At 42.9% G+C, this 26,288-nt stretch overlaps 1 protein-coding gene across 5 annotated transcripts in view; it reads right to left on the minus strand.

Moving 5' to 3' along the window:
* IPCEF1 (interaction protein for cytohesin exchange factors 1) overlaps positions 1 to 26,288 on the minus strand; it is a 572,159-nt gene that overhangs the window by 331,417 nt on the left and 214,454 nt on the right. For 3 of the 5 annotated variants that reach the window (XM_078649174.1, XM_078649175.1, XM_078649176.1), the window contains exons 3-4: positions 17,577 to 17,613; positions 15,998 to 16,167 (exon numbers count right to left, since the gene is read on the minus strand). In XM_078649174.1, the coding sequence (XP_078505300.1) occupies positions 15,998 to 16,167; positions 17,577 to 17,613 (207 nt within the window). The other 2 variants (XM_078649178.1, XM_078649177.1) reach the window with 2 other exon arrangements.

Raw genomic sequence — 26,288 nt, forward strand, 5'->3', positions numbered from 1 at the left:
CACCTCCGCAAACTTTCTTGTAATGCTAAATTCCAATATATCCAACATAGCATATTACACAGAGCTTATCCCACCTAGTCCAGACTTCACACAATGTTAGGCTCTTCCTCCAACTGTCAGAGAAGTTGGGCCACAGACGCTAACAAGGCACATATGTTCTGGCTTGGCCCCATAGTGATAAAATTATGGCATGAGGTAACACACGTATTAGCTGACTACAGGGAGAACGGACCTTAACTCCAGGGCAAGTGGAGTTTTGGGGCTGTTTAGGTGTAGGAATGCGGGGAGCACTGCAAATCGCTTCTTGGACTTGGTGATGTTAATGGTGCGTGGGTTAATCGCCATGAACTGGAAGGCAGCCTTTCTGCCCACCTTGGAGCATTGGTGTGCGGCAACACTTAAGTGGGGTAGGGCTGAGGCAGTGGTGCTGCGTTGTGAGGAGGCACAGGGCGTATGTAGGACGCCAATTGCAGCGGACTGGGAGGGCTTGTTGGATGAGCTACAAATAGCCTGAGAGGGCTCCTTTGATCGCGAGTGACACATCCAATTGGCTATTTGCAGGGTGGAGCCCTGTGTGATGTTGTCCATCTTCCTCTATCCCGGGGATTACAGGCCAGACAGTGAGAATAGGTAGGCATGGGAGCGATGCTCGTTGTGAGACAGAGCTCCATTCAGGTACAGATCTATGAGTATAGGGCAGGGGCCTAACGCTGCGGGTGGTTGAAATGGGAAGGGCTATTGTTTTTGTGAAGCCCCATTAGACTACAGATGTAGTAGGCATGGCTTGCTGTTACTATGTTTGTCTCATTTTGCTTCTTTTCCTAATGAGCCAATGACCCCGGCTAATCCTGATGTCACTGGGTGCACATATAGGGCCTCATTTATGATGCTCCAGTGGCACAATGTGCCACTGGCATATTTATAAGGCCACGTAGAGCCACGTTACATTATTTTTCATAGCTTTATAAATATGTGCCCCTTTCACACCGCAAACTGCATGGGGCTGTTCTTGCAAAGGGGTGTTCCATGGGTGTTGCTGGGGGCATTCCCAGCAACATCCATGGCCTTTTGACACTGCCCCGGATTTGCGAGAAATCGTAAGTCAGAGGCAGCGCCAAAAACGTATGCCTCCCCTGGGGAGGAGTAAGGAGGGCACAACAATGAGAAATATCTTTATTTCTCCTCGTTTTTCCTCCTTATATGTATGCTTCATTCTGTAGCACACACCGCAAGAGGAAAAAGCTTCTTGTGATTTTTTTTTGTGCAGGAAGGTTTCCCTTCTTTCATCCTAACATAGTTTTGATGCGAGAGAACAAGACCTAGACAGCATCCCCTATGTCTATCATAATGTCTCACATAGCACCTCTATTACCAAGTCTGGGTATCTGTTCAAACCCTCAACCAAACTGGTGGCTCTGGGCAGTATTCTGGTCAATCTCCTGCATGCTGGCATTTGCATACTGGCATGCTAAAGTAATCTGCATCCATTTTGCATGCCCATGGTATACTAAAGTGCCTGAGTTCTCATCTCCGATGTATACAGCCTCATTTCCATGGCTGGCACTGCAAAGAAAGAATTCTTAATTAAGCTAGCTCAGCGTCTGAGATCAACACTGTTGTCTCATTTCTGAAGATCCCTTTTCTTTCTTCTCATGAGACATCCAGGCACCAGTTAGTACCATTATGGAGAGTTTCAGTTTCTGTCACATGAATCCTCTTTCAATGGCCTGAGTAAAGAAAACAAAGTTGGTAGAAATTGGGGGGCGTTAGTATTAGATACGCTATTGCTTGGTGAGGTCAAGCTAGGTCTCCAGGGGGCATCTTTAAGATACCCTCTGAGTGCATTTTTCATTAAATCCCACACTGGCATCAGTGTGGGTTTAATGTGCTGAGAGGCTTGATACCAACCTGATACATGGATAGACCTCTGGCCATTGACTAGTTTCTGTGCCGCAGTTAAGCATGGATCCAGGGGTCAGTTATTCCCCATTTCTGGCACTGCTTAAGTATAGCCATGTACTACATACATTCCACGTTTCTGCTAGTCCCTTCACTCACCTCTTAGTAAGGGGTGGTCTCATACCAGGTTATAGTGGTCTTCGGGCGCTCTCCTCTTATGCCTTCCTTTTATAGCAGTTTCGACAGTGCCTGCGTGGAAGTGGGCACTCAACCAAACACCCCCCACTGAGATAGCTGCCTGTCTTTAAAATCTGAAAAACTGCTATCATTCCCCACGATTTTCCCTGGAAAAAAACACATTGTGGAAAAAAAGCATGGATAACACATGGAGTGAGTGACTATGGGATGTCTGGTGCATGACAGCTTTTTCCTGCTGCACCCAGATAATATGGCAGCGCCCTTGGCACAGCAGAACAGTCTAAGGTTTAGCCTCTTTACAAAAAAATTGAAAAAAAAACTTCAGGCCCAACAGCCAAGGTCAAAACACAGCAAGAAAAAGCTTTTTCGCATGTAAAGGCTTTTAATCAGAATAAAGTGGCAACACAGTCTCTGAAGAACAAACGAAAACGTCTAGGCTTCTCCCTGATAAGCACCAAGCATTCAGGAAGTGGCACAGAGATGGCAAAACAAAGATGTTGTCAAAAGCACAGATATTTTAAAAACTGTCTTTTGTTTGGTGGGAGGGTGGTGTAAGCCACTGAGACAAGTCATCAAATTTCCTGTCGACAAACTGCATCGTCAAGCTCAAAACACAGGAGGTCTCCAGGGGGTCTATAGGGGGTCTAACACAAAATTACTAACACCTTGAAGCGGCAGAGTAGCACTACACTGAACAAATAAATTATCAATTGCCTAAAATCTGCAAAGTGTAAACTACAAAGATTGTGCACGCTTTAGTGGTTACGTGGTGTGCTTTTGGTTGCTAACCATGGGTTGCAGAGGATCTGAAAGGGTGTAAGCCTCCTTTCGATACAAGATCATCGAAGTATTGTATCTCCTTTCACTCCATATCGACCAGTCAACCTCATTCTCATCACAATGGCACCTATTAGGATGGCGGACGGACCTGCGCCCATCCGCCACCCCCGAGGTGGAGGGACCGTCCGCAGGGGCAGCGGCGGTCCCTCCGGTGGAATTAGGATGTGACCGCCACCCTGGCGGTCACATCCCGTATATGTAACATTGCGGCGGGTGGTGCTTTAAGCAGCACCCGCCGCAAGGTTAAATATGCATGCTGTGCATTTGCATGCACAAAGCGGCAGGCACCGCGCGGTGCCTGCCGCATTGTGCATGCAAATGCAGGGGGGTACCATAGGTACCCCCCATGTGCACCACCACCCCCGACACCCTGGGGGCCCGCAAGGGCCCCCCAGAAGCTATTGTCCACATGCTTTTCCACGGCGGTAAATCAGCCGCGGAAAAGCATGTTTACAAACTCATCGTAATTTGGCTGGCAGTGTCTTGCGGACACCGCCACCAAATTGCGTCCAACACCCCGCGGTTCAGCGGCGGACGGACCTGCCGCCCGCCGCTGATCCCACCGCCATCATAATCTGGCGGTGGGTGTTTTGAGGGTCCGCAGCGGTGATTCCGCATCCTCCGGGCCGGCGGTGGCTTCCACCGGCCCGGAGGATGCGGAATCACCGCAATCATAATCGACCCCTTAGTATTTATTTTCCTTTTGCACCTTATGAGTACTTTTGGGTGCAACTCTGCGGTTGCGTACTGTTCTATGCAGCATAGGACTGTTGTTAATTTTGGCGTTGGCCAGTGTAAAGCACCATCAAGCCTCCTGTCCAGTTCAGAATATGCTCTTCTATGTGAACCCATGCAGGGGTGTCTCTGTGCATTTTCAGCATAAACATGGCTGCAGCTAACTGATGAACTAACCATCAAGATTCCATGTCTGGGAGGAACCAGTAATTGGCTCTTGTATCAGCATGTAGCTTAGAATTTGTCATATTCAGGGGCGTAGCTTGCTCAGTAACAGGGTCGGCCCCTCAGCAATGGCGGAGGAGCGTTGCCCCACTGGCTCAGAGTCAGCAGCAAAGAAAAGAAAACTACATTTCAATATGGTTTTATATTTAAGCTGCTGGTTCAGCCAGCGTGTACAGGAAGGGGCAGGGCCGAGGCATGGGAGGGGAGGAGGAGTGCTAGGTGCACTCTCTAGGTGCTCATGTGTGTTTGGCCAGCCGTCTCAGGCTGACAAAAACACACATGCGCACTTAGGTTTCTCCAACCCGGCTGTATTGAACAGCCGGGTTAGAGAAACCCCACAAACTCCCTGAGCGGAGCATCTTTCCAGCTCGCTCAGGCCAATCCCTGCACTGGTATGCAGCCTGAGGATTGGACAGGAAGTCTGTGACGTAGTCACAGTGTGTCTGCATGGACAAGGAAGTCACAGCAGTGAGGCGCAATGCAGAAGGAGGCCGGCAACAGGTAATCTTAACTTTTTTTGTTTTTTTTAAATCTTTTTATTGGTAACAGTGATGCGACATTTATATCTTACAATCAATGACATCTATTCTGGTTTGACGTAATTTTACATACAGAGATCAGTTACACATTTCAATACTTTGTATTCCTGTGTTTCATTATTTACGGTGTACTTGGAACAGAAGAAGAGGGGACAACTGGTGGGACACATATTACCACGATAGTCATTCCACTTTCCCCATATTTGTGACCATTTTTTCGGGCTGCCTCTTGCAATATAAACAGTTTTCTCCCTCATCATGCACCAGTCCATGTCAGCTTTCCAGGCCTCCACTGTAGGAGCTACACTTGCGCCCCACATTCTTGCCACGTTTCTTTTAGCTTCCATCAGACCCAGTGGCGCTCATGTTTTATCCTTAGTATTCAGGTCTATGGGTTCCCAGATATTTAGTAGGCATCTTTTGGAATCAATTTTCATTCGACCCCTAATCTTAGCTTTTTATTTTATTTGTATTATTATTGTAAACACTCCCTCGTCCCCCGCTGGCCCTCCCACGCTCCCCCACCTGTGCTCTCTCTCCCGTGCCCCCTCCCTGCCCCTCCTCTTTTTGTATGTGGCGCCACCACTGGTCAGTAAGACTAAGGGGGTATAAGCTTCAGATTTCCCAAAAATGGTGTTACATTCAGCAAGCAGGGTGCATGACAGGGGCTAAAGGGGCAATGGAAAAGGAGAGCAATGATGATTGGTAGGGGCACTAAGCGGCATATTTACAAGGGCAATGGACCACGGGAACGTCACTTTTAACGAAGTTCCTGAGGTGCAAAGCCCTGCTAATTTTTTTTAAGTATGTACACACAAAGAAACCCGGGATCCTATTTTTCAAAATGAAGCAATCACACTATATGCTTTTTGTGATTGGGGTTATTTATTTACCCACTTTTTTTCATTATTTTAGATACTTTTTGAGAAAATTCTCTCATTTCTAGAAAAACACCAAAATTATAATACATTCAACATTACTGACAGTGACATGTTTGGACGACATTTGACAAAAACATTTTTTTTATAGAAAACAAACATCATTTAGTACACAATATGTTAAAGACTCCACAATATTTTAACCAATATACATCACGTATATCTCTGGTTCTCAACAAACACCATATATTACTTTGGCATATATGTGAATATATCAGGCTAATGTTCCGCTCTTAATTAAATAAATTCACTTCGCCAAATCTACTATTAAATATCATAGAATGATTATGCCAACGCGTTTCTAGCCTCGTTGTATTCTTTACGGGCTTTCATCAGGGCTCCTTATTGTGAACATATTGGACATATCTAAAAAACAAGAAGTGAACAATCATCACTTAAGCTGCCTCCACTTTCCAACACAACCTGTGGAATCTCCACGCCTATGGTAACTCATACTTTGTGTTTATGTCATGTGACTCAAATCTAAGAACCTCCAAAATCCCAACATGGACAGCAAGATGGTCTGTAACAAACCAGCAAATTAACCAGAGAATAACCCAACATCGGTCCAGAATTAAAAATAAAGTGAGTACGGCCCCGATGGTTGACCATTTCATAAAGGAAGGTCACTCTGAACGGGACTTTAAATGGACCATATTAGTATCATTGCATCATCCAAAATCACAACAGACATTGATTCCTTATTGCTGGCCAAAGAAGCATATCTAATAATGAAGTTCAATAGTGTTCTAACAGGCCTTAATGAAATGTTTAAGAGCGGAACATTAGCCTGATATATTCACATATATGCTGAAGTAATATATGGTGTTTGTTGAGAACCAGAGATATACGTGATGTGTATTGGTTAAAATATTGTGGAGTCTTTGACATACTGTGTACTATATGATGTTTGTTTTTTATAAAAATAATGTTTTTGTCAAATGTCGTCCAAACATGTCACTGTCAGTAATGTTGAATGTATTATAATTTTGGTGTTTTTCTAGAAAGGAGAGAATTTCCTCAAAAAGTATCTAAAATAATGAAAAAAGTGGGTAAATAAATAACCCCAATCACAAAAAGCATATAGTGTGATTGCTTCATTTTGAAAAATAGGATCCCAGGTTTCTTTGTGTTTACATATTAATTAATGGCCCTACCTGGGTCCTGTCCATTGGGCCTGACCCCCTTCTTGGTTTAATCATTTTTTAAAAGTGAGGTTAAGCCACTTTATGTTGCCTAATGCTGCTTTCCAACTATGGTACCCTTTCATGCAGGTATCTGCATGAAAGGGGCGTGCCAGAGGTGTTGCTGTGGTCGTTCCATCACAACACCCATTGCTTTTTGATGCCGTCCCAGATTAATAAAGGGGTGGAAATCTGTGCAGCCCCAAAAACTACCGCCATGCAAGAGTAGGCGTTAGAATGGTGCATGAAGAGAAATGCTTTTATATCTCCTCATTTTTGCTTTGCTTTTTCTATTTCATTCTGCAGCACACGTAGAAAGAGCAAAACACCATTAATGATTGTTTATATGCAGGAAGGTGTCTCTTTCTGCATTTAAACAGTCATTAAATAATGACAATTTGCTACTTCTATTTGTGCTGCATCCTGCAGCTCACATAAAATTAACAAACAGCCATAATGGATTGTTATTGTGAAGGAAGGAACACCTTCCTGCGCATAAACAATCATTCCCTGCAACACAGGCACCATTGCACTATGGTGCATGCATTGGCACTAGGCAACTTATTTTAGCACCAGCTCTAGGGAAAAAACAGGGGTTCACCCTATTGCAGTAAATACGGCGCATCCCTGCATTTTGAAAATGTCAGAGAGCAGCGCTGCCAAATTTGTCAAAGCTCCGCACTTCAACATTTTTTTGTACATATGTCCCAAAGTGAGAGAAAACTACTTATTTTGTAAAATAACCAACATTGCTTAAGACTTTCAAAACAGAGAGGGCAAAGTTTGTGTGCGTTTTTGTCTGTGCATGTAAACATTCCTGTTGAAATCCAAAGTACACCTCACCATACCATACCTGACTGAGAGCACTGGCACCCAACTATTTAGTAGAAAATACATTTATGACACATTTATGGGGGGGGTAGCATCCCAAACACCCCTGCCCCACACACACACTTGAAGCTTCTAGGACTATTCCTACCCCCTACTATATGAACGTTTTGGTCTATTTCTCAAATACCTTTAATAATCCCTGTGACATTTTCAATAGTAATAGACCAAACACAGCCTTGAGCCTGTGGGTGATGTTCATTTTTATGTTATGATTTGCCTCTTGCCCCACGGAGATACCTGAAATTTACACCCTTTAAACAATTCAGTTTTAATTCTTTTGAACAATAGTTTTATATTCTCATGTACTGTATTCTCCAGTCCCCTGCTAATATAGATCCCAGAGTCAGCAGCGGCTCGCAGAGGGAGTGCTGCGGGGCGGTAGGGTGGGGCGGGTGAGGGGCAGAGTAGGGGGGTAGTTGGAGTCATACATACGACGGCAAGGAGTAAAGTAAGTAAATAAATAAGACTATTTACCTTGCGCTTGCGGCATCGCCGATTTGGCGATGCAGTGAGCGCAAGGTAAACGTTTTATGTATTTCTTTACTTACTATGCTCCTTGCCGTCATCTGTCCGAGTCCACTATCCCCCACCCTGCCCCTCCGACACTCCGCCCCACTGTCCCGCCGGCAGCACTCCCTCTGCGAGCCGCCACTGCCCTAAGTACTTCAGATTGGATTGAGACCATCTGATGGGTTAATTCCCCTGGGATGCAATCCCAAAATCAGAGGAACTTGAAGTGACCCACTTTATTAAAGCAATATTGGGGAAGCACAATGTACCCTATTAACAACCCCATATTCTATTATTTGATGATATGGAAAGAATTTAGGGGAATCATCTCTGGTCTATATTCAGCTCCAATAGGAATAATGCTTTCTGGTAACTATTGTGGTAATATTCATAGGTGGTGTGAAATATTGCTTATATATTATGGAAATGTACATCCCTAGAAAGAATTTGGGAATCCATATGGAAAACAATAATTTCAGAACTAAATGTCAAAATCCTGCTGACTGCCAGAATAGTGATGCTGTACAATGTTATAGACCATATGACAGTATCGCAACGCGCTAAGAGATGGGTCGCCACTGCTTTGTCTGCAACTAAAACAGGGATGCTACACCCTGGAAATCACTCTTAGCACCAACACACAATGACAGGCTAGATGAAATATATAAAATAGCATCTGTGAAAGAAAGACGTCATTATGTTATGTTGATGTACTCCTGGAATATCGAATTAGGAATCACAATGGCGCTAAATATCATGGGTACAATATTGAAGGACAAAATATCCTAAGGTAATGAAGTATAGTTTTTCCACACTTAACTCCACATATATGTATCTTGACGATATATATATATATATATCCACAGCCTTGGCTCGATTTTGCGGTCCAATGGCGCTCTTTCCACCGGTGCTTGGACTTCTAAGCAGAGCCCCGCTTTCATATATTCCACAACTCCCTTTTTCAAGAGAATGAGTCCGCACTCACAAAAAGTTTCTTCCCCAATCCTTTATTTCACTGTCGATACTCCAGCATATCAAAGTACAACCAACGCGTTTCGCAACCAACAGTTGCTTGTTCACGGTCAGTGTATAATTGTTCATGCTCCTCCTATATTGTGAAGGACCCGCCAGAACTTTTCTATTGCTGATCTCACTTCCTGTGGGTTCACAGGAAGTTAGATGGGAAATGTAGTTTTTTTGTTAAATTCAAACACAACATTTCTGTAACAATGTTTTTAGACGCAAAATTATACAGTTATTATTGCGGCAATTCGAATTAGTCATATGTATTTCGCCCTCATTGTTACTACCTTCAATTTTGATTCGGTAGGTCCGATAAACTATTGCCCGTCATTTGCATCACATAGCTATTAACAAAAAAGACAAAGTGGCCCTCCCGTGGGCAATTTAATTCTTCAAACGCATTGAAAATATATATTGTCTTTTATCAAAGACTGGGGCAGGTGCCTTGAGTCAACAGTAGTGCCTGAAATAATGCCGGATCCTTCGCCAGTAGTTACGAGCCTTTGACAAAGTGCATGAAGCACGAAACGCGTCGGCTGGACAATATAACTGCAGCTCTCCTTGATGTGCCTACGCAAAGCTTCCATTAAAGATTTCAGCTTTACCTTCCTGTTTGGGCCCTTCTTGTTGCGGGCAACTTTTGGTTGGATTTTTTACGGCTGGTCCGAGCCGTGGAGGGAGCCCAGCTGCTTGATTGCAGACCCGATGCTACGCCAACCGGCGGAGCAACTCAGGGACAGGTGCTTGGTTTTGGAGGCGGTAATGTTTGCTGGACATTGTGGAAAGGCAGCAGTACCCACTTGGGATATTATTTACACGTTATTTTGGTGAAGCACAACGGCAACTCACTGCAGTAACACTCAGCACTACAGGTACCAGGGGGCCGAGCGTGGCCACGGCCACTGGGGCAGGTGCCTTGAGTCAACAGTAGTGCCTGAAATAATGCCGGATCCTTCGCCAGTAGTTACGAGCCTTTGACAAAGTGCATGAAGCATGAAACGCGTCGGCTGGACACAATAACTGCAGCTCTCCTTGATGTGCCTGTGCAAAGCTTCCATTAAAGATTTCAGCTTTACCTTCCTGTTTGGGCCCTTCTTGTTGCGGGCAACTTTTGGTTGGAGATATATATATATATATATATATATATATATATATATATATATATATATATATATATATATATATATATATATATATATATATATATATATATATATATATATATATATATATATATATATATATCCTACTGGTAAGGTAGGTAGTTATAGTTAGGATTGTTTTCCATAGGAAATCCGCAACATTCTATTGGGAATAACTTTGGCGCCGGTCGACGAATCTTCGCGAATTTCTCAAAGAAGATAGCCCGCTCCGCTCTGCTCCTTCCCTGAAAGTTGGGGGGGGGATTCGTCAAGCGGGGGCCAAGATAAAAGGGGGGTCCCAAAACGTGTTTTCCCCATGTTAATTTCCATCGGGCGGTTGGACTCACTTTTAGCCCGAACGGCTGAATGGATTCCCACCAAACTTGGCAAAATTGTAGGGACTGGTAGCCCGATGTGCCTTTGCTATGTCTCAAGATATGTGCTCCAGAGGATTTTGAGTAATTTAGGTTCAAAAAAATATATATATCTTTATGCGCGCCCCGGTACGCGCACCCGGTGCGCTACGCGAGTAAGCGAGCGGAAAGCTGATTGGCTCTCGGGTGTCTGTCAACATTCCAAACAGTCCGGAGCGGCCGCCATCTTGTGTCTCGGTAGGATCGAGACACAAGAGGTGGCAAAAACAAAGGGGGAAATGACCATAAGGGGGCAGGGTAGACCCCCCCTGATCCCCTAGGTTTGATGTGGGCGCTATAAAAGTGCCCCGCGGGGAAAGAAAAATCGATTTTCGCGGGGGGAGCGCCCGGTACGCGCACCGGGGAGCGTACCGGGGAGCGTACCATGGGTCTGCATGATTAAATAAATATATATTTTTAAGAACACAGCTCTTTGATGAGAATTGGAGGTAGTTCTGAAAATAACTTTTTTTTTTCTTCTTTTTTTACAACAAAAACAAAAACAGGGAATGGGAAACTGCTCAACAGGAGCAAAAAAACATAACATAATTAGGGCTGGAAACGGCAGCGATGGTTATCCAATGCTCGAACCATGAGCAGAACACTTTGTTCCCCATAGCAAAGTAACTTATCGCAATATCTGCATTTAATAACGCCTTTATTAAAAGCAGGCTGGATGTTGGGAATCTGCTCTTGTGATTGCTCCCTCCCTGATGCAGTTTGTCCTCCGGTTGAAGTAGAGGCCCCATCACTGGGAGCCTCTCGTGCCAGAGCCCTGACACTTTCCCGGGCAAAATTCTGGGGGTGCCTCCTCTCCACATGGCGAATCATTGTGGAGTTACCAAATGAATATTTCTTAGTGGGGTCACCCCGTGACAGGACAGTGTGACAAATCCTGCACTCCACTTTTGGAGCATTTACTTTCTTCTTGTCATCAGGAATAGAAAAAAACTTCCAAATAAAGTGTTCTTTTACTTTCGGCTGAGGAGCCTCTTCATCAAGAAATTCATTGGAGTCATCTTCACTGCTGGATGGTCTGGCAGCCATGATAATCCAAGATTTTATTCCCACAAAGATCCGACAGCAAAAAGGCAGGTCTTGCAGTCACAAAAGTGAAAGAAGTGAAGGAAATGGGTGGGGATTTCATTCTTTGTAAAAAAAAAATGTTAGCAACCAATGAAAAGTGTTATGTTCAGGTCACATGACCCGACGCGCTTACGCTGCGCGCACCGGTGCGCGCCCGGGTGTGCGCCCCGGGGCGCGCCCGACGGCGCTTACGTTGCGCGATCGTAAGCGCTCGGGCGCTTCCGGGTGCGCTTACGCTGTGCGTCATAAGACGCATCTCGCGGCTACGCGATACGTCACGATGATGTTTTCGTTTGCGGCAATAGCGCTAACGGGACGCTTACCGGTACGCGCACCAGGGCGCGCCGTGAGACTGCGCTTACCGGGGAGCGCACCGGTACGCGCACCGGGAGCGCTCCAGGGCAAAAAAATAAAAAATATATATATAAAAAATTGTATTACATAAATATACAATATAGGATTCATTATAAAATAGAAATTAGCTATTAAAAAACCTATGAAATTCACTGAAAAAACCATAGGTTTCACACCAGTTATAGTTAGGAATTAGCATTTAAAAAACCTATGAAATTCACTGAAAAAAACCATAGGTTTCACAACAGTTATAGTTTGCTGGAAATTTTACTCGCATAAAACCATTGAATTTCCCACATTATAGTTAGTTGGACTCACTATAACTTGCACGTGCAATGCACTGCTAATGACGTCACATATTACATCACTCATGACATGGTCAGTGACATCACTCATGACATCACTGATGACACCATCCAGTGAATGTGTGTCTTTCTGAAAAATAAATATGTGTTATATATGTATATGTAAAAGTTGATGGAAGAATAAATGTTTAAATAAGTGTTTACATAGATTTTTTTTTTAATTGATTGGTTAACTGGTTTATTAAGTGTATCTTAGTGAATACATATATTAGAGAGTAATGTTTAAATATGTAAATATATGTATTAGTGTTTCACTTTGTGTATAAGTGGCTGCATGGGTTGGTGAGTAGCTACATATATATGTATATGGGTTATTAGATGTTTTTCTTAGTATCAGTATGAGTGTTTGTATGGTTTAGTGGGGGTATTACTTAGCACATAGATGCATGAATGACTGACTCTCTCTTTGTATGTGTTTTGAAAACAGCATATGTGCAGGACTGTATGAGTGGATGAGTGTGTATATGTGTGTGTTAGTGAGTGAATGACTGTCTCACTAGTGTCTTTATGATTAACTACATATGTTTTAATGTAGTATATGTGAATATTGATGTATATAAGTGAATATATGTGAGAGTGAGGGATTGTAAGAGTACCTGTTTAAATAAGTATGTGTTTCTATAAGTGATTGTTTAAGAGAGTAAGTATGTGTAAGTTTCCTTAGAAGTAAGGTGGTAGTGTGTGTATAGCTGTGTATGCAAATAAATGGATGTTCAATAGTTTATTTGCATGTGTGAGTATGTGTGAGAGTATCTTTTGGATGACTGTCGGTGTGTAACAGGATGTATAGGTGTATCACTACATACGATGAGTGAGTATATGTATGAGTGACTATATAAAACTGTTGTTGAATAAATGGATGTGTGTATAGATGGTGGAATTATTGAATTGGTTGTAACTGGTATGGGTATCTCCATTTTTTTGAAAATGTTACTTTCTATTATTGAATATGTGTTTCAAGGGTTACATTACAGTGAAAGGAGGTCTGTCACTCTGTCACAAGGATGGTGTCATCAGTGATGTCATGAGTGATGTCACTGACCATGTCATGAGTGATTTAATATGTGATGTCATCAGCAGTGCATTGCACGCGCAAGTTATAGTGAGTCCAACTAACTATAACGTGGGAATTTCAATGGTTTTATGCAAGTAAAATTTCCAGCAAACTATAACTGGTGTGAAACCTATGGTTTTTTCAGTGAATATATATATATACATATACACATATATATATATACACATATATATTCACAGCATGTATATTTGGCATTAGGAATAGTAAATCTATACTTCCTTTATATCCACTTAACTTTTGATATTTTGTCCTTCAATATTCTAGCCATGATATTAATGTATCACTATATTCCTAGCTTCGATATTCCGTTGACAATCATAGAATTTGACAAATTGCTTATAGTGATATGGTATGCATAGAATGTTATTATCACCGAAAATGACAACTATTAAATGTGTGATATACCTTACTTCTATTGTTCTCAGCAGTAACAAATTGAAATGCAACAAAAGAAATAGTGAGCCCACTTTAACCGGGCGGCTTGTTTGGGGTAAAAGCAGTGTCAATAATGTAGGTGAAGGATAGAGGTTGGGATTGAACCAAATTTTGTAGGATGAGGATTTCTAAGGCTTTACAAACCATATGACAATGGCGTAGACGTTGAGTATGCCTTAGGAGGGGATGGAGTTTACTTGCTGTTTTGGACAGCAGTGGACACAGACAACCTGATCCAAAAGTCAAATCCTGGCTTCTGCACTTTTATGATGCAAGATTCCAGGAAAATCACAGTACCACCCTGTGGCTTACATCCCTTATATGAATAAAATATGTGGTGCTTTGTAGCTCCCAGTTTAATTGCTTTGAAAAAACACGAGCCCATCACATTCCTATTTTCTATGTGTTTATGTGTCCTTATTTGAATCTTCAATTAGACAGTAAAACTTTAGTCACTGCAGGTGACTGTGGGTAACGTGTAAACGCATCCACTACCCAGGATAAGTCTATACAGCATGTGGCAGGAAAGATGACCCGCATTTACATTCGTGCAGAGTCATTTTGCAATGAAATTTAATAATATTAATAATCCATATTTGAAAAGTGTGAACATATCACCCCTTATTTATTTGTTTATTTATTTAAAAAGTTGTATATAGCGCTGGCTAGACCCAGAGGTATCAAAGAGATTTACTTGAGGATCAGCGAGTTACAGGTTACATCAGTTAAATCAAAGATTTATGGAGGGAGGAGGAGGGGGAGGGAAGGAAACACAATGGGGAAACAGGAAAAACAATGTCAGATGATCGGCTGGGTAGGTGACGGCCAATGGGGTGAAACCGGGACCAGACTCCTCTATAGCTGCATATGACAGCTCCACGGGGCATCGGCCAAGGTTGCTCGTGCACCGAGGTAAGTACAAACTGTTTTGGTATCCACCCAGAGTGACAGGTTACATACACGCCCTGCAAAATCAGCATTTGCAATGATTGACGAGCACAAAAAACACACCTTTTGCACCACTTGATCAGTCCATTTGTTGTTTCTACCTGGTTCAGTTGGTGCAAATTCGTGAAATCTGGTGAGTGTGAAGGTTGATTCTCTTTACCATCGCTCAGCAAAGTCAAAACCCTCCTTGACATTCAACGCAATGCAATACAATGCTACTCTATTTGTCTGAACTAATGTTTTACAAGTGTTACCGAAACTCTTGCAGTGTCAAAGATGTTCATTAAGTCTGAAGTACCCAAAATGCAACTGCCTACGTTGCCAACATGGTGACTTTAAGGAGAACAGTCTTATTAGTATTTCACACAATCTTAGAAAAGTGGATATTTTGTTATGGTCATCTGGTCATTCTAAATAAACCACAGCCAGAACAGGAGCTGGCCCATAATCCTGTGACCACGTCACATTCTGAACCACTTCTGCAGGGACCATGGGGTATTCAGGAGGGCTTGAACCTCAGCTCACCCTCTCCTTCCTCACAGCTGCAAAAAACAAAATTCATGACGCTGCACACCTGAGTAGCCCAGCCTGTAAATTAGGGCCACTTGAATTATACGATTCTGTGGCCGCAGCATTTTCTGCATGATTATGTATTCGCCACATTTGCCACATAATCCATCATCTGATGCATAATCTGCAGATTTTAACAAAAAAATTGTTACTAGCTCAAACCGATCAAAAGTTACTAAGCACATGGTGACATACGTTCCTGAGCAGTGGAAGCGCCTTCACAAATGTTGGCTTGTCATCTTTCAGTTGCATGCTGCTTTATTTGGTCATTACATCAGAAATAATAAGGTGAAATATTTGCCCAGACATTGCTAGCATGTGCACCAATTACAAAACAATGAAGCAATACTATCACAAAATCTCTCGCATTACATCGCATAATTTGGCCTTTCTTGCCACATAATTTAATCAACCATACAGCATAATTTGATTTTCTCCTGCCGCACAATTCCAGTGCCCCTGTTGTAAATTATTCTAACTGATGTGTCACTTCGATTAATAAACGTATGACACGTTTTCCCAACTACACAGCTGTGTGGTCTGCTTTTATGATGCATGACATGTAACATTAGTGAAGTAAGCTTGGAGGAGGCTTGGGGTGGGGGTGCCAGTTTCACAGGGACTCACCATCTGGCTGGTGTACCAGTAGAGCGCAGACTCCTTCAGCACAGACCAGAACTTCTTCCATTTGTTGCCCAGGAAGGCCCCCTTCTCCTTCTTGTAGAGCCAGCCCTGGCAGTCGGCCTGCCCCAGGTCCTTGCACGAGATCCTTCTCCGGCTCATGGAGAAAATGCTGCCTGCGGGGCCAAGAGATGGGGTTAGAAGGGCCAACAGCCCCTACACATACTGAGCATCCCTGCACCCCGAAAATGACTGTGTTAGTCTCCTCAGTATCATGTTCCCTAGTGCAAGGAAGGACACGGGAAACGGTGCTTGATATGTTAAAATACAGTAACCAGGATTCACCAGGCTTCTAGCCCCGGTGCCGCTGCACCTACTGCACACATGAAAGCTACACCCCTGCACATCTTCCTCTGGCAGCTAGCTCCCCTCTCCTAGCTGTTCGTGCACCAGGTGAGCCTGAGCTCCAATCCCGGCGTCTCCATGTTCCTATATTGTGTAATCTTGTGCGTATCGTTTTATCTTTCTGTGCCTCGGTTCCGCTATCTGCAATATTGACAGCCCGTCGTAGAACACTAAACCCCTCAGTAGTAACTGTGTGGTGGCGGTGGATAGAGGTATTCACCGCAAGTCATCAAGTACTAAAGGTAAACACATTCCCTCCCAACACACAACACACAATCACCCGGACACGCGGCGTCTCACCTGAATTGTTTCAGCGAGAATGCACTGTGTCCGTCACAGGCGAGTGCGTGTCTAAAAGTGAGAAAACGCTTTCTGTTCCCTGATGTGCATTTCTACAGTCGTCTCGTCTCTTCGTCTAGCACGTCCCATATTTGTTACTCTCTCCGTTCAACACATCTCACTTATTTCTTAGCTTTTTTCTCCACTCGTCTTTATTATTCTGTTTCTAAAGCTCCGTGCCGCCCTTCCCCTCTGCCACCTGTCTCCCCCCCGCCCCGTTACTGCTCCACGCCGCTCTCAACCTGCTTGCTACTCTCTCTCTCTGACTCTGCCTCAGCTTCTGCCTGACACCGTCTCAATCTCTCTTTTTCTTTTGCACTCTTTGTCAGTCGCTCCCTCTCTGTGTTTCGCTTTGTCTCAATATCTGTAATACGCACTCTTTCTCTTTCAATCTGGCCTCGCCCTCTTCCTTTATTCTCTACGAATTCCTTCTCTTTTTCACACTTTCTCTGTCAGTCACTTTCCTTCTTCTCTATTTCTTGCGCACTTTTCTCTAACAGTCTCTGCCTCGTATCAGTCTATCTCACTCATTCTCACTGGCTCTCTCGGTTGTCATTCGTGCTCTCCTCCTGCACCCTCACTCCTTCTCTCACTCTTTCATTCTCCGGATTCGCTCTCTTTATCTCTCTCCATCTTCTCACTCGCAGTCCTCACCACCTCTTCTCAACCCCGCTGTCTTTCCCTCAACATACCCACAAGGAATCCGCCCCGTTAGAACAGCTGCCAAGCCGATGCCACTCTGTGCCCAGCACACAGAGCAAAACTGCCGCAAGCTGGCTGTGCCCCTCCCCACCCCCGCCAACCCGCAGGCACGAGAAACAATAGTTAAAATGCCATTTACCTCGGGATTTCTTGGTCGGCTTCTGACGCAACGAAACCTGCAGGAAGGAAAGAAGGAAATGTCCGATTGTGCTGTAACATTTGTCAAGAAAGGAAGGAGGGTGTTGCTCAAGGGGGGAGGGTCTGAGAGAGGGTTAGCAGGAAGGGCACATTCTAGCAGAGGCGCTCAGTGCTAAACGTGAGCACTGGGCGAAGCGTCGCGTGTAGGCGCTGTAATAGAAGCACGCAAAGCTGTGGGGAGGCAGCGCTTGCAGCAGCGACTCCCCGAGGCCAGCCCCTGTCACACCATCAGCAACCACTGGCATTTCCTAAAGTTGTGCTTGAGCTGCGAGTGAGATAAAGGCGGCGCTGACTGAAACACTGTGCTGCTGAGTGCAGAAATCTAGTCAATAAAGTCAATTAGAACTCAAAACCAGACCCAGATGAACTGTTTAACGACCACCCTCTCCACCTGGACAGCACCAAATTCAGCCTTACAGCAGTTTTATGTAGCGCAAACTCGACCTGAAGGTATCCGAGCACATGAGCTCCAGTTGCATTATGGAGTGACGCATCCATTTTTGAGGCATGAGGAGATTAAGTAATTTGCCCAGGATCACAGGATGTGTGAGCTTCCCACCAGGCTTGAACATGGTTCCCCAGCTTCAAGGTTGGCTGCTCTACCCGATAAGCCACATCCCCCGCCCCCCAGTTGTAATAACGGATGAAGGAATCTCAGTGTTCCCCCTGTTCCGCCATTCAGCTGCAGTCCACGCTGCTGTGACCATGCCACCCGGTCCTTCCTGCAGAAATATCCCACCTGTAATAGTCACAATGAGCAACTCGTAGGCGGCACAGCATCTGTATATATTTATTCAGTATACTGGTGCTCTTCCTTTCAGCGCTCTCACCAACTGAACTGTGTACATTTTATTTGCCTTCAACTTTCCAACACAAACATTCTATTTCATGAAACTATGGGGCCATGGGGCACATGCATCAGCCTATTTAGGAAGTGCAAATGGTGCGAATCGGTAAATTCGGCCGTTTGCACTTCCTAAATAAGTTTTTGGGATGCATCATACTTTTTTGTGGAAATCGCTATTTTTACCCCCACATGCATCAACCTATTTAGGAAGTGCAAACGGTGCGAATCGGTAAATTCGGCCGTTTGCACTTCCTAAATACGTTTTTGGGATGCATGAAACAATTCGCTATTTTTTGCATTTCTTAAAAATGCAAATGCAATTAAGGAATCGCATTTGTGCGATTCCTTAAATGCAATGCATCAATTTGTAAAAAATAGCGAATTTTGAAATTGGAAGTGCAAATTAACACGAGGTTGACCCTCGTGTTAATTTGCGAAAATTTTTAAAAAAGCAAAAAAATGCATTTTTTAAACTTGCATGTTACAGACACACATGTCCTTAGGACATGTGTGTGTGAAACATGCACTTGAAAATACATTTCAGGGGTGCAGGGGGGGGTCCTTTGGACCCCCCTTTGCACCCTTGCAATGCATCAACAAATTGCGAGTGCCAAAAAAAAAAAATGCAAAACGGCATTGATTCCTATGGGCCTCTAGGCCCATAGGAATCAATGTATTGCCATTCCTTAATTGCGATTCGCAATTAAGGAATCGCAAATTCCGAAAATTAAGAAATCCTAAAAACTTTTAGGATTTCTTGATGCATAGGATTTTGCATTTCCTAAATAGCGATTCCTTAATTTTCGCTATTTAAGAAATGCAAAATCCTAGATTGATGCATGTGGGGGCATATGTGTCAAAATGTTCTTTTGCGATTCTCAAATAGCGATGTTTTGCGAATCGCTATGTGAGAATCTCAAAACGCTATCGGCCACATGCATCATCAACCTATTTAGGAAGTGCAAACGGTGCGAATCGGTAAATTCGGCCGTTTGCGCTTCCTAAATAAGTTTTTGGGATGCATGAAACAATTTTTGAAAATCCGCATTTTTTTGCAATTCCTAAAAATGCGAATGCATTTAAGGAATCGCATTTGTGCGATTCCTTAAATGCAATGCATGAATTTGTAAAAAAATGCAAATTTTGAAATAGGAAGTGCAAATTAACACGAGGTTGACCCTCGTGGTAATTTGCGAAATTCTTTAAAAAAGCACAAAAATGCATTTTGGAAAGTGTCATGTTACACACACACATGTCCTTTGGACATGTGTGTGTGAAACTTGCACTAAAACAAACATTTCAAGGGTGCAGGGGGGGGTCCTTTGGACCCCCCTCAGCACCCTTGGAATGCATCAACAAAATGTCATTGGCAAAAAAAAAAAAAAAAAGGGCATTGATTCCTATGGGCCTCTAGGCCCATAGGAATCAATGTAATGCCATTCCTTAATTGCGATTCGCAATTAAGGAATCGCAATTTCCGAAAATTAAGAAATCCTAAAAACTTTTAGGATTTTTTGCTGCATAGGATTTTGCAATTCCTAAATTGCGATTCCTTAATTTTAGCAATTTAGGAATTGCAAAATCCTACAATGATGCATGTGGCCGATTGTATGTAGGATTTGCAAATAATATTGCGAATCCTACATATTCCTTAATTGCGAATCACAAATTGCGATTCGCAATTAAGGAATACCTCCCCATTCATTCCTATGGGCCTAGAGGCCCACAGGAATGAATAAAAAGACATTCTCAATTTGCGATTCTAAATCAGAGAATGGCAAATTAAGAATGCAATTTCAAGGGTGCCGGGGTGTCAAAAGGACACCCTGTTGCACACCTGAAATATGTATGTGTGCCCATGTGGTGCACATACATGCCCTAAGGGCATGTATGTGCCGCACATGGCACTTTGAAAAATGCAAAAAAGTGCATTTTTCAAAGAAATCACAAATTACCACCAACTTGAAGTTGGTGGCAATTTGCGATTCCTTAAGACCAAATTGCACTTTTTCTTTGCTTCTTACATTGCATTTAAGGAATCTCAATTTACGATTCCTTAAATGCAATTGCAAAATAAGCAATGGCAAATTTTGCGATTCCTTATTTTGCGAGGTTGTTTTTCATTCCTACCTACCACTAAGCCCAATTGCAATCGCAAACGCCTAAATTCCGCGAATTTTGGCATTTGCAATCGCAATTTGGAATGATACATATGGCCCCATATCATTACATTGCTCCCCCCTTTATTCACCAACTGAACAGTGTACATTCTATTTCCCTTCAACTTTCCAACACAAACATTCTATTGTATCATACTATATCATTACATTGCTTCCCCCCTTTTTTTTAAATAGAGAAGTGTTGGAAATGCCTTTTCTAGGGTGCTTTCCCTCGACTTTTTGCTTTTGTCACTCCCAGTTTTCAAGTGATCTATGTGCTAGCCTTAGGACTTTGAGCGCTTTTGACACTGCCATTGCATGCCAAAGCACTGTGCTTGTCATATACATGGGGATTTGTGTATACATGATTGGCTGATTTGAGTTAGCTGTAAGTCCCTGGTCAAGGGGTAAAACATATACCTTAGGCATGTAACTCAAATGCTCCTCCGTGGTCCTGCAGCCCTGGTTGTGCCACCCACGGAGGTAGCTCTTCAAACATGCCACAGTTTGCCACAACAGAGTCTGTGTGTGCAGTTTACTGTTACTCAGCTTGGTATTTAAAAAGCCACTTGCCAAGGTTCTGCATGTCTCTTGCTATATCAGAGTATTTCCAGGGGACACAATGTGGTGTTGGGAAGAGGTAGGGCACGTGCGTGTGTGCGCTACATGCTCTAGTAGTGAATGGTACTGGATGGTGTGTTCAGTACAGTGGGGCCTGCTTCTTGCATTGGATTAGCATGAGGGAATTGTGGGAAGGCTATTTAACTGTTTTTCCTATGGGCAGAAAAGTGGCAATATTGAGTTTGATATCGATGAGTTGGTAATGGCAAATCCTCTCTGGTAGTGCTAGTGGATTTGATTTTACTAACATGGAAATACCACTTTGGGAAAGTGGACTTTTCTGCACTCATTGCCTCTGTGTGCCTGTCACCCTTTCTCTAATCCACATTTGGATGCTGGGGTCAGCTACATCTGTAAATTCCTGAAGAGACAGCCATAAACTAGGGGTCAAGGGAAACTGCAGACCTCTGACTCTGAGAGGCCTTCCTGGGATGGATAGGTGGGGTGGAATTGGCACCTGCATTCTAAGGGGCAGGGTATTGGGCCCACTAAAGATGCTGATCAAGCCTCCTGGGGTAGGATGGCAGACGGGACAGAATTTAGAGAGGGTTGGTGCATTTCAAAGGTAGCCTTTTGAACTGATCTCATCTTCAAAGGCCATTGTGGGTATAACTACTGGGGCTCTGGCCTCAGGCATTAGATACGCTTTGGGGATTGGAACCATACTAAGCTGGTTAGATGCTGGGACATCAACAAGAGGATCTATTGGGGCAGGAGGAACTGCAACTGGATATCCCCAGACTTGTGGTGGCCTGGGGCTTGTTGTGCTCTAGGAAGCGGACTATCACTTGGTGGATTTTACCCGGATGTTGTTGGCCTGCAGCTGATTGCCAGTCGTCGGGGCCCAGGTCCCTAAGCACTCCTCAAGAGTTGGTTCACTGGCCTCCTGTCCACGAGATCACAGGGACAGAAAGGATCTTCCCATTTCCATGAGATCATAAGGACACCTCAGGGTGCAGCAGAAAAAGGTGGAAGTGATCGTCGGTTGGGACAAGGACCATCCTGATGTACGCCCTAATCACACTGTGCAGAGGAGTGGGCTCGCAAAGACCAGCAGCCTACCTGGGATGCTGGAACGTGAAGAGTTTAAAGAGTGTGGGGGAAGTTTGCTGAGTTTGAGTGTCACTTGCTTACAACCAGAAACCTGTGCTAACTTGCACTCTGTAGCATGTGGTGTCCGATGGGTGTTGGGGGAAGTTGGCCAAGTACATGGGACTCAAGCTGGCAGCCTAGACTGTCTCTGACCTCCAGATCAGGAGGATAACAGTGCCTGACTATGTGACCTCAGCCCAAGGTCACTGGCTCTCTCTCCCTGAACCCACGCTACAATTGGCTCTGTTGTGGAGAATATCATGACTGGACCTGAGAGGTCTCATTGTGCTTTGTGGGCACCCATGGCTGGCTGCCTGGAGCAACTGCAGCTTGCACCTCCGCCGCAGAGGAAACAATTCTCAAATTGGGAAGTGCACCAGATTCCAGTGTCACAGTCTTTTGCCTACGGGAGGGATAGTGATCCAACACTCATGAAGGTGCTGCTGGGTGCCTGAAGGCCTAATCTGGAGGGACGTAATCCAGTAACTGTTTCCTTCTGCTTTGGGTGATCCCGATAATCAAATCAAAGTGTCGCCAGAAGGGGCAAGTTGTATTGTTGGCTGGTGCCTTTTGAGTGACTGAGGGGCTGTGTCACGTGGCGTAGTTGAAACATGTGATTTCTTGACCAGTGCAACTGTATGTGGTATGCCAAATTTGGAAATGTTGGGTTTTATGAATACCTCTGGATAGTGCATATATGTTGATGACATTCTGCTGCTTATGGGAGAGTTCTACAAGTGCATATAACTGTAAAATATATATCCAATGTGTATGTCGTGTTGAATTCAATGAGTGTGTAATACAAAGACCAGTGGGTTTAACAAGAAGAAAGAAGAGAGACAAAGGAAAAGAATAAGAAACAAAACAACAGAAAACCAAAGAGTTTCCTGACCAATATCACATAATAATATTCAACAATGTTCTCTTGGCCGATCTGGTTTCAGTGAAACTCTCTCATATTTCCTACGTATTACTCCATGTGTTGAACATCCAATTGCACATTTTCTTGTTTCATTAGCTCTTAGATTAAATTTTGTTGAAAAAAGTCTAATTCCTTGTTATCATTCTGCTATCACGTTTTGCCATAACTACAGTCCCATAAACTGTTGTCACTTTCAAAAGAGCAAGATGAAATCTACTTTGTGACTTTCTTACTTGTTGTTGCTTTACAAGTACTAATTCTCCTACATTGTAATCTTTGTCTCAAATGCTCTTTTTGTTGTCATCATAGTGCTTCATTTTTTCTTTAGCTTCTCTATCCATTATCACAGCATGATTTTTTGGTGGAACAGATGGAAGATGTGGCAAATGTGTTTGCCTCGACTAAACAAACTTCAACTCAGAAGGGCATTTTCCTGTAGATCCATGAAGAGTATTTCTATGATTTCACAAAACCTGACGTAATGCCAGATTTATTGAAATGTGAAATAGCCTTGCTCTTTGTACAGCTTTTTTAATGGTAGCATTAACCTTCCTACCGTTCAATTGACTTGAGGCCACATTGGTATAACTCTTCCATGAGTTATTCCTAAGTAATTTATGAACTTGTTAAAGTTATTTGTACTGAAATGTGGTCCATTATCTGTTTTCAACACAACTGGTATTCAGCAGGTACAAAAAATGTCATCAAGAATAAGAAGCACAGCTGACGTTGACATTGACAATGCTACTTTTACAGTAAGAAAACAAGGTATTCATCAATTAATGCCGGTAAATAATGTCCAGAATCCAGTGGTCCATAACAATCTGCTGCCACACTAGATCATACAGCATCAGGTAATCTGGACATGTGTAGGTCTTCCATTACTCTTTCTTTTGTAGTGTATTGACATAAATGACAGGATCATGCAGTTTCCTCTACTTACTATCCAGTCTTGGAAGCCACATTTTCTCTCTCAATATGTTCTTTGTTGCTGAGACACCTCTATGGCTTTCATGTGCCAAATCAACCACGCGTATTTGTAAACTTGTAGGAATTATTAGTTTATTCCTCCTTAGAAGCACTCCAGAGGATGCTATTGATAACTCTGAGTGTATATTCCTGAATAGCAACATTTCCCTTTTTCTTATATTTGCTTGAAATTGTGTTGCATCATCCACCTCCATTTGTTTTCAAGTATATATTTTTTTTACTTCCTGGATCATTTCATTCTCATTACTAGTTTTTTTCTGATATAATGCCCGACATTGCAGACCTGATGATAAAACATATGTTCTTCTGCTTTCGATTGTTGTTTTATCTCCACTTTAGTAGGGTGTCTAGACAAATAACCTGCTGGACTAAACTCTTTTTCTGGTTTCTAAATGATATGAAAATCATAATCCATCAGTCTCATTCCCCATCTTACAATACGTGGTGGCATTTTAATTTTTGGGTTTCCAAAAATTCCAACTATAGTGCTTGATGGTCTGTTAATATAACAAATGGCTTTACATATATGAAATCATGATAATGCTCACAAGCCCAGACTACAGCGAGACTTTCTTTTTCTGGCTGAGAGTAACTCCGTTCAACATCAGACAAACATTTACTAGCATGTGAAATCACATGCTGCGGAGTTTCTCTGCCAGGTTTATTATGCACCAACATTGCACCAAGTCTCACAGGACTAGCATACAGCACTACTTCAGTGCATATTTTCCTCATTTTCTCTCTCAATATGTTCTTTGTTGCTGAGACACCTTTATGGCTTTCATGTGCCAGATCAACCACGCGTCTTTGTAAACTTGTAGGAATTAATAGTTTATTCCTCCTTAGAAGCACTCCAGAGGATGCTATTGATAACTCTGAGTGTATATTCCAGAATAGCACAATTTAACGTTTTCTTATATTTGCTTGAAATTGTGTTGCGCCATTGATCAACCTCCTTTTGTTTTCAAGTATATATTTTTTTACTTCCTGGGTCCTGTCATCCTCATCACTAGCTATTTTTCTGATATAATGCCTGGCATTGCAGACTTGATGATAAAACATATGTTCTCCTGCCTCCGATTGTTGTTTTATCTCAACTTTAGTTGGGTATCTAGGCAAATAACCTGCTGGATTAAACTCTTTTTCTGGTTTATGAATGATCTGAAAATCATAATCCATCAGTCTCATTCCCCACCTTTGAATGCATGGTGGTATTTTAATTTTTGGGTTACCAAAAATTGCAACAAGTGCTTGATGGTCTGTTATTATAACAAATTGCTTTCCATATATGAAATCCTGATAATGCTCACAAGTCCATACTACAGCAAGACTGGCTGAGCGTATCTCCGTTCAACAGCAGACAAACATTTACTGGCATGTAAAATCACATGCTGCAGAGTTTCTCTGCCAGGCTTATGTTGCACCAACATTGCACCAAGTCTCACAGGACTAGCATCCACCACTACTTCAGTGCACAATTGTGGAACAAGATATTTTAAATTAGCTGCAGATAATATGTAGTCTTTTATCTGTTTAAAAGCATGCTCGCAGTCCATTCCCCAAACAAACTTTCGCCCTTTCTTTGTAAATTCTCTAAGAGGTGTACTTATAGTGGAATATTTCTTTACGAGACAGGAACAGTAACTGGCCATTCCCAAGAATGAACCCTGCTCAGACATATCTTTTGAGGTAACTATTGAATTTAAAGACAACACTTTTATTCAGTTAAGTCTCATTTCTTCTTGAGAAAATATATGGCCATAGAATTTTAACTCAGAGTGATTTATTTTTAAATTTTCCTAGGTTGTGCGTTAAACCTGCTTTTACAAGTTGTTGACACACTTCATTTAATGCTTGATCAAGTTCTTTCTGTGTCTGAATAACAAATTATCATCACTGTTGTTCATATCATTCCTTGCTGGCCTTATTATATTCTTTATAGTTTCCTAAAGTATTTCAGCAGCTGAGTATATGTGAAAATTCAATGCTTTCTACCTAAATAATCCTAAATACGTAAAAAAT

This window comes from Lissotriton helveticus, chromosome 6 (assembly GCF_964261635.1).
Source record: "Lissotriton helveticus chromosome 6, aLisHel1.1, whole genome shotgun sequence".
Classification (NCBI taxonomy): domain Eukaryota; kingdom Metazoa; phylum Chordata; class Amphibia; order Caudata; family Salamandridae; genus Lissotriton; species Lissotriton helveticus.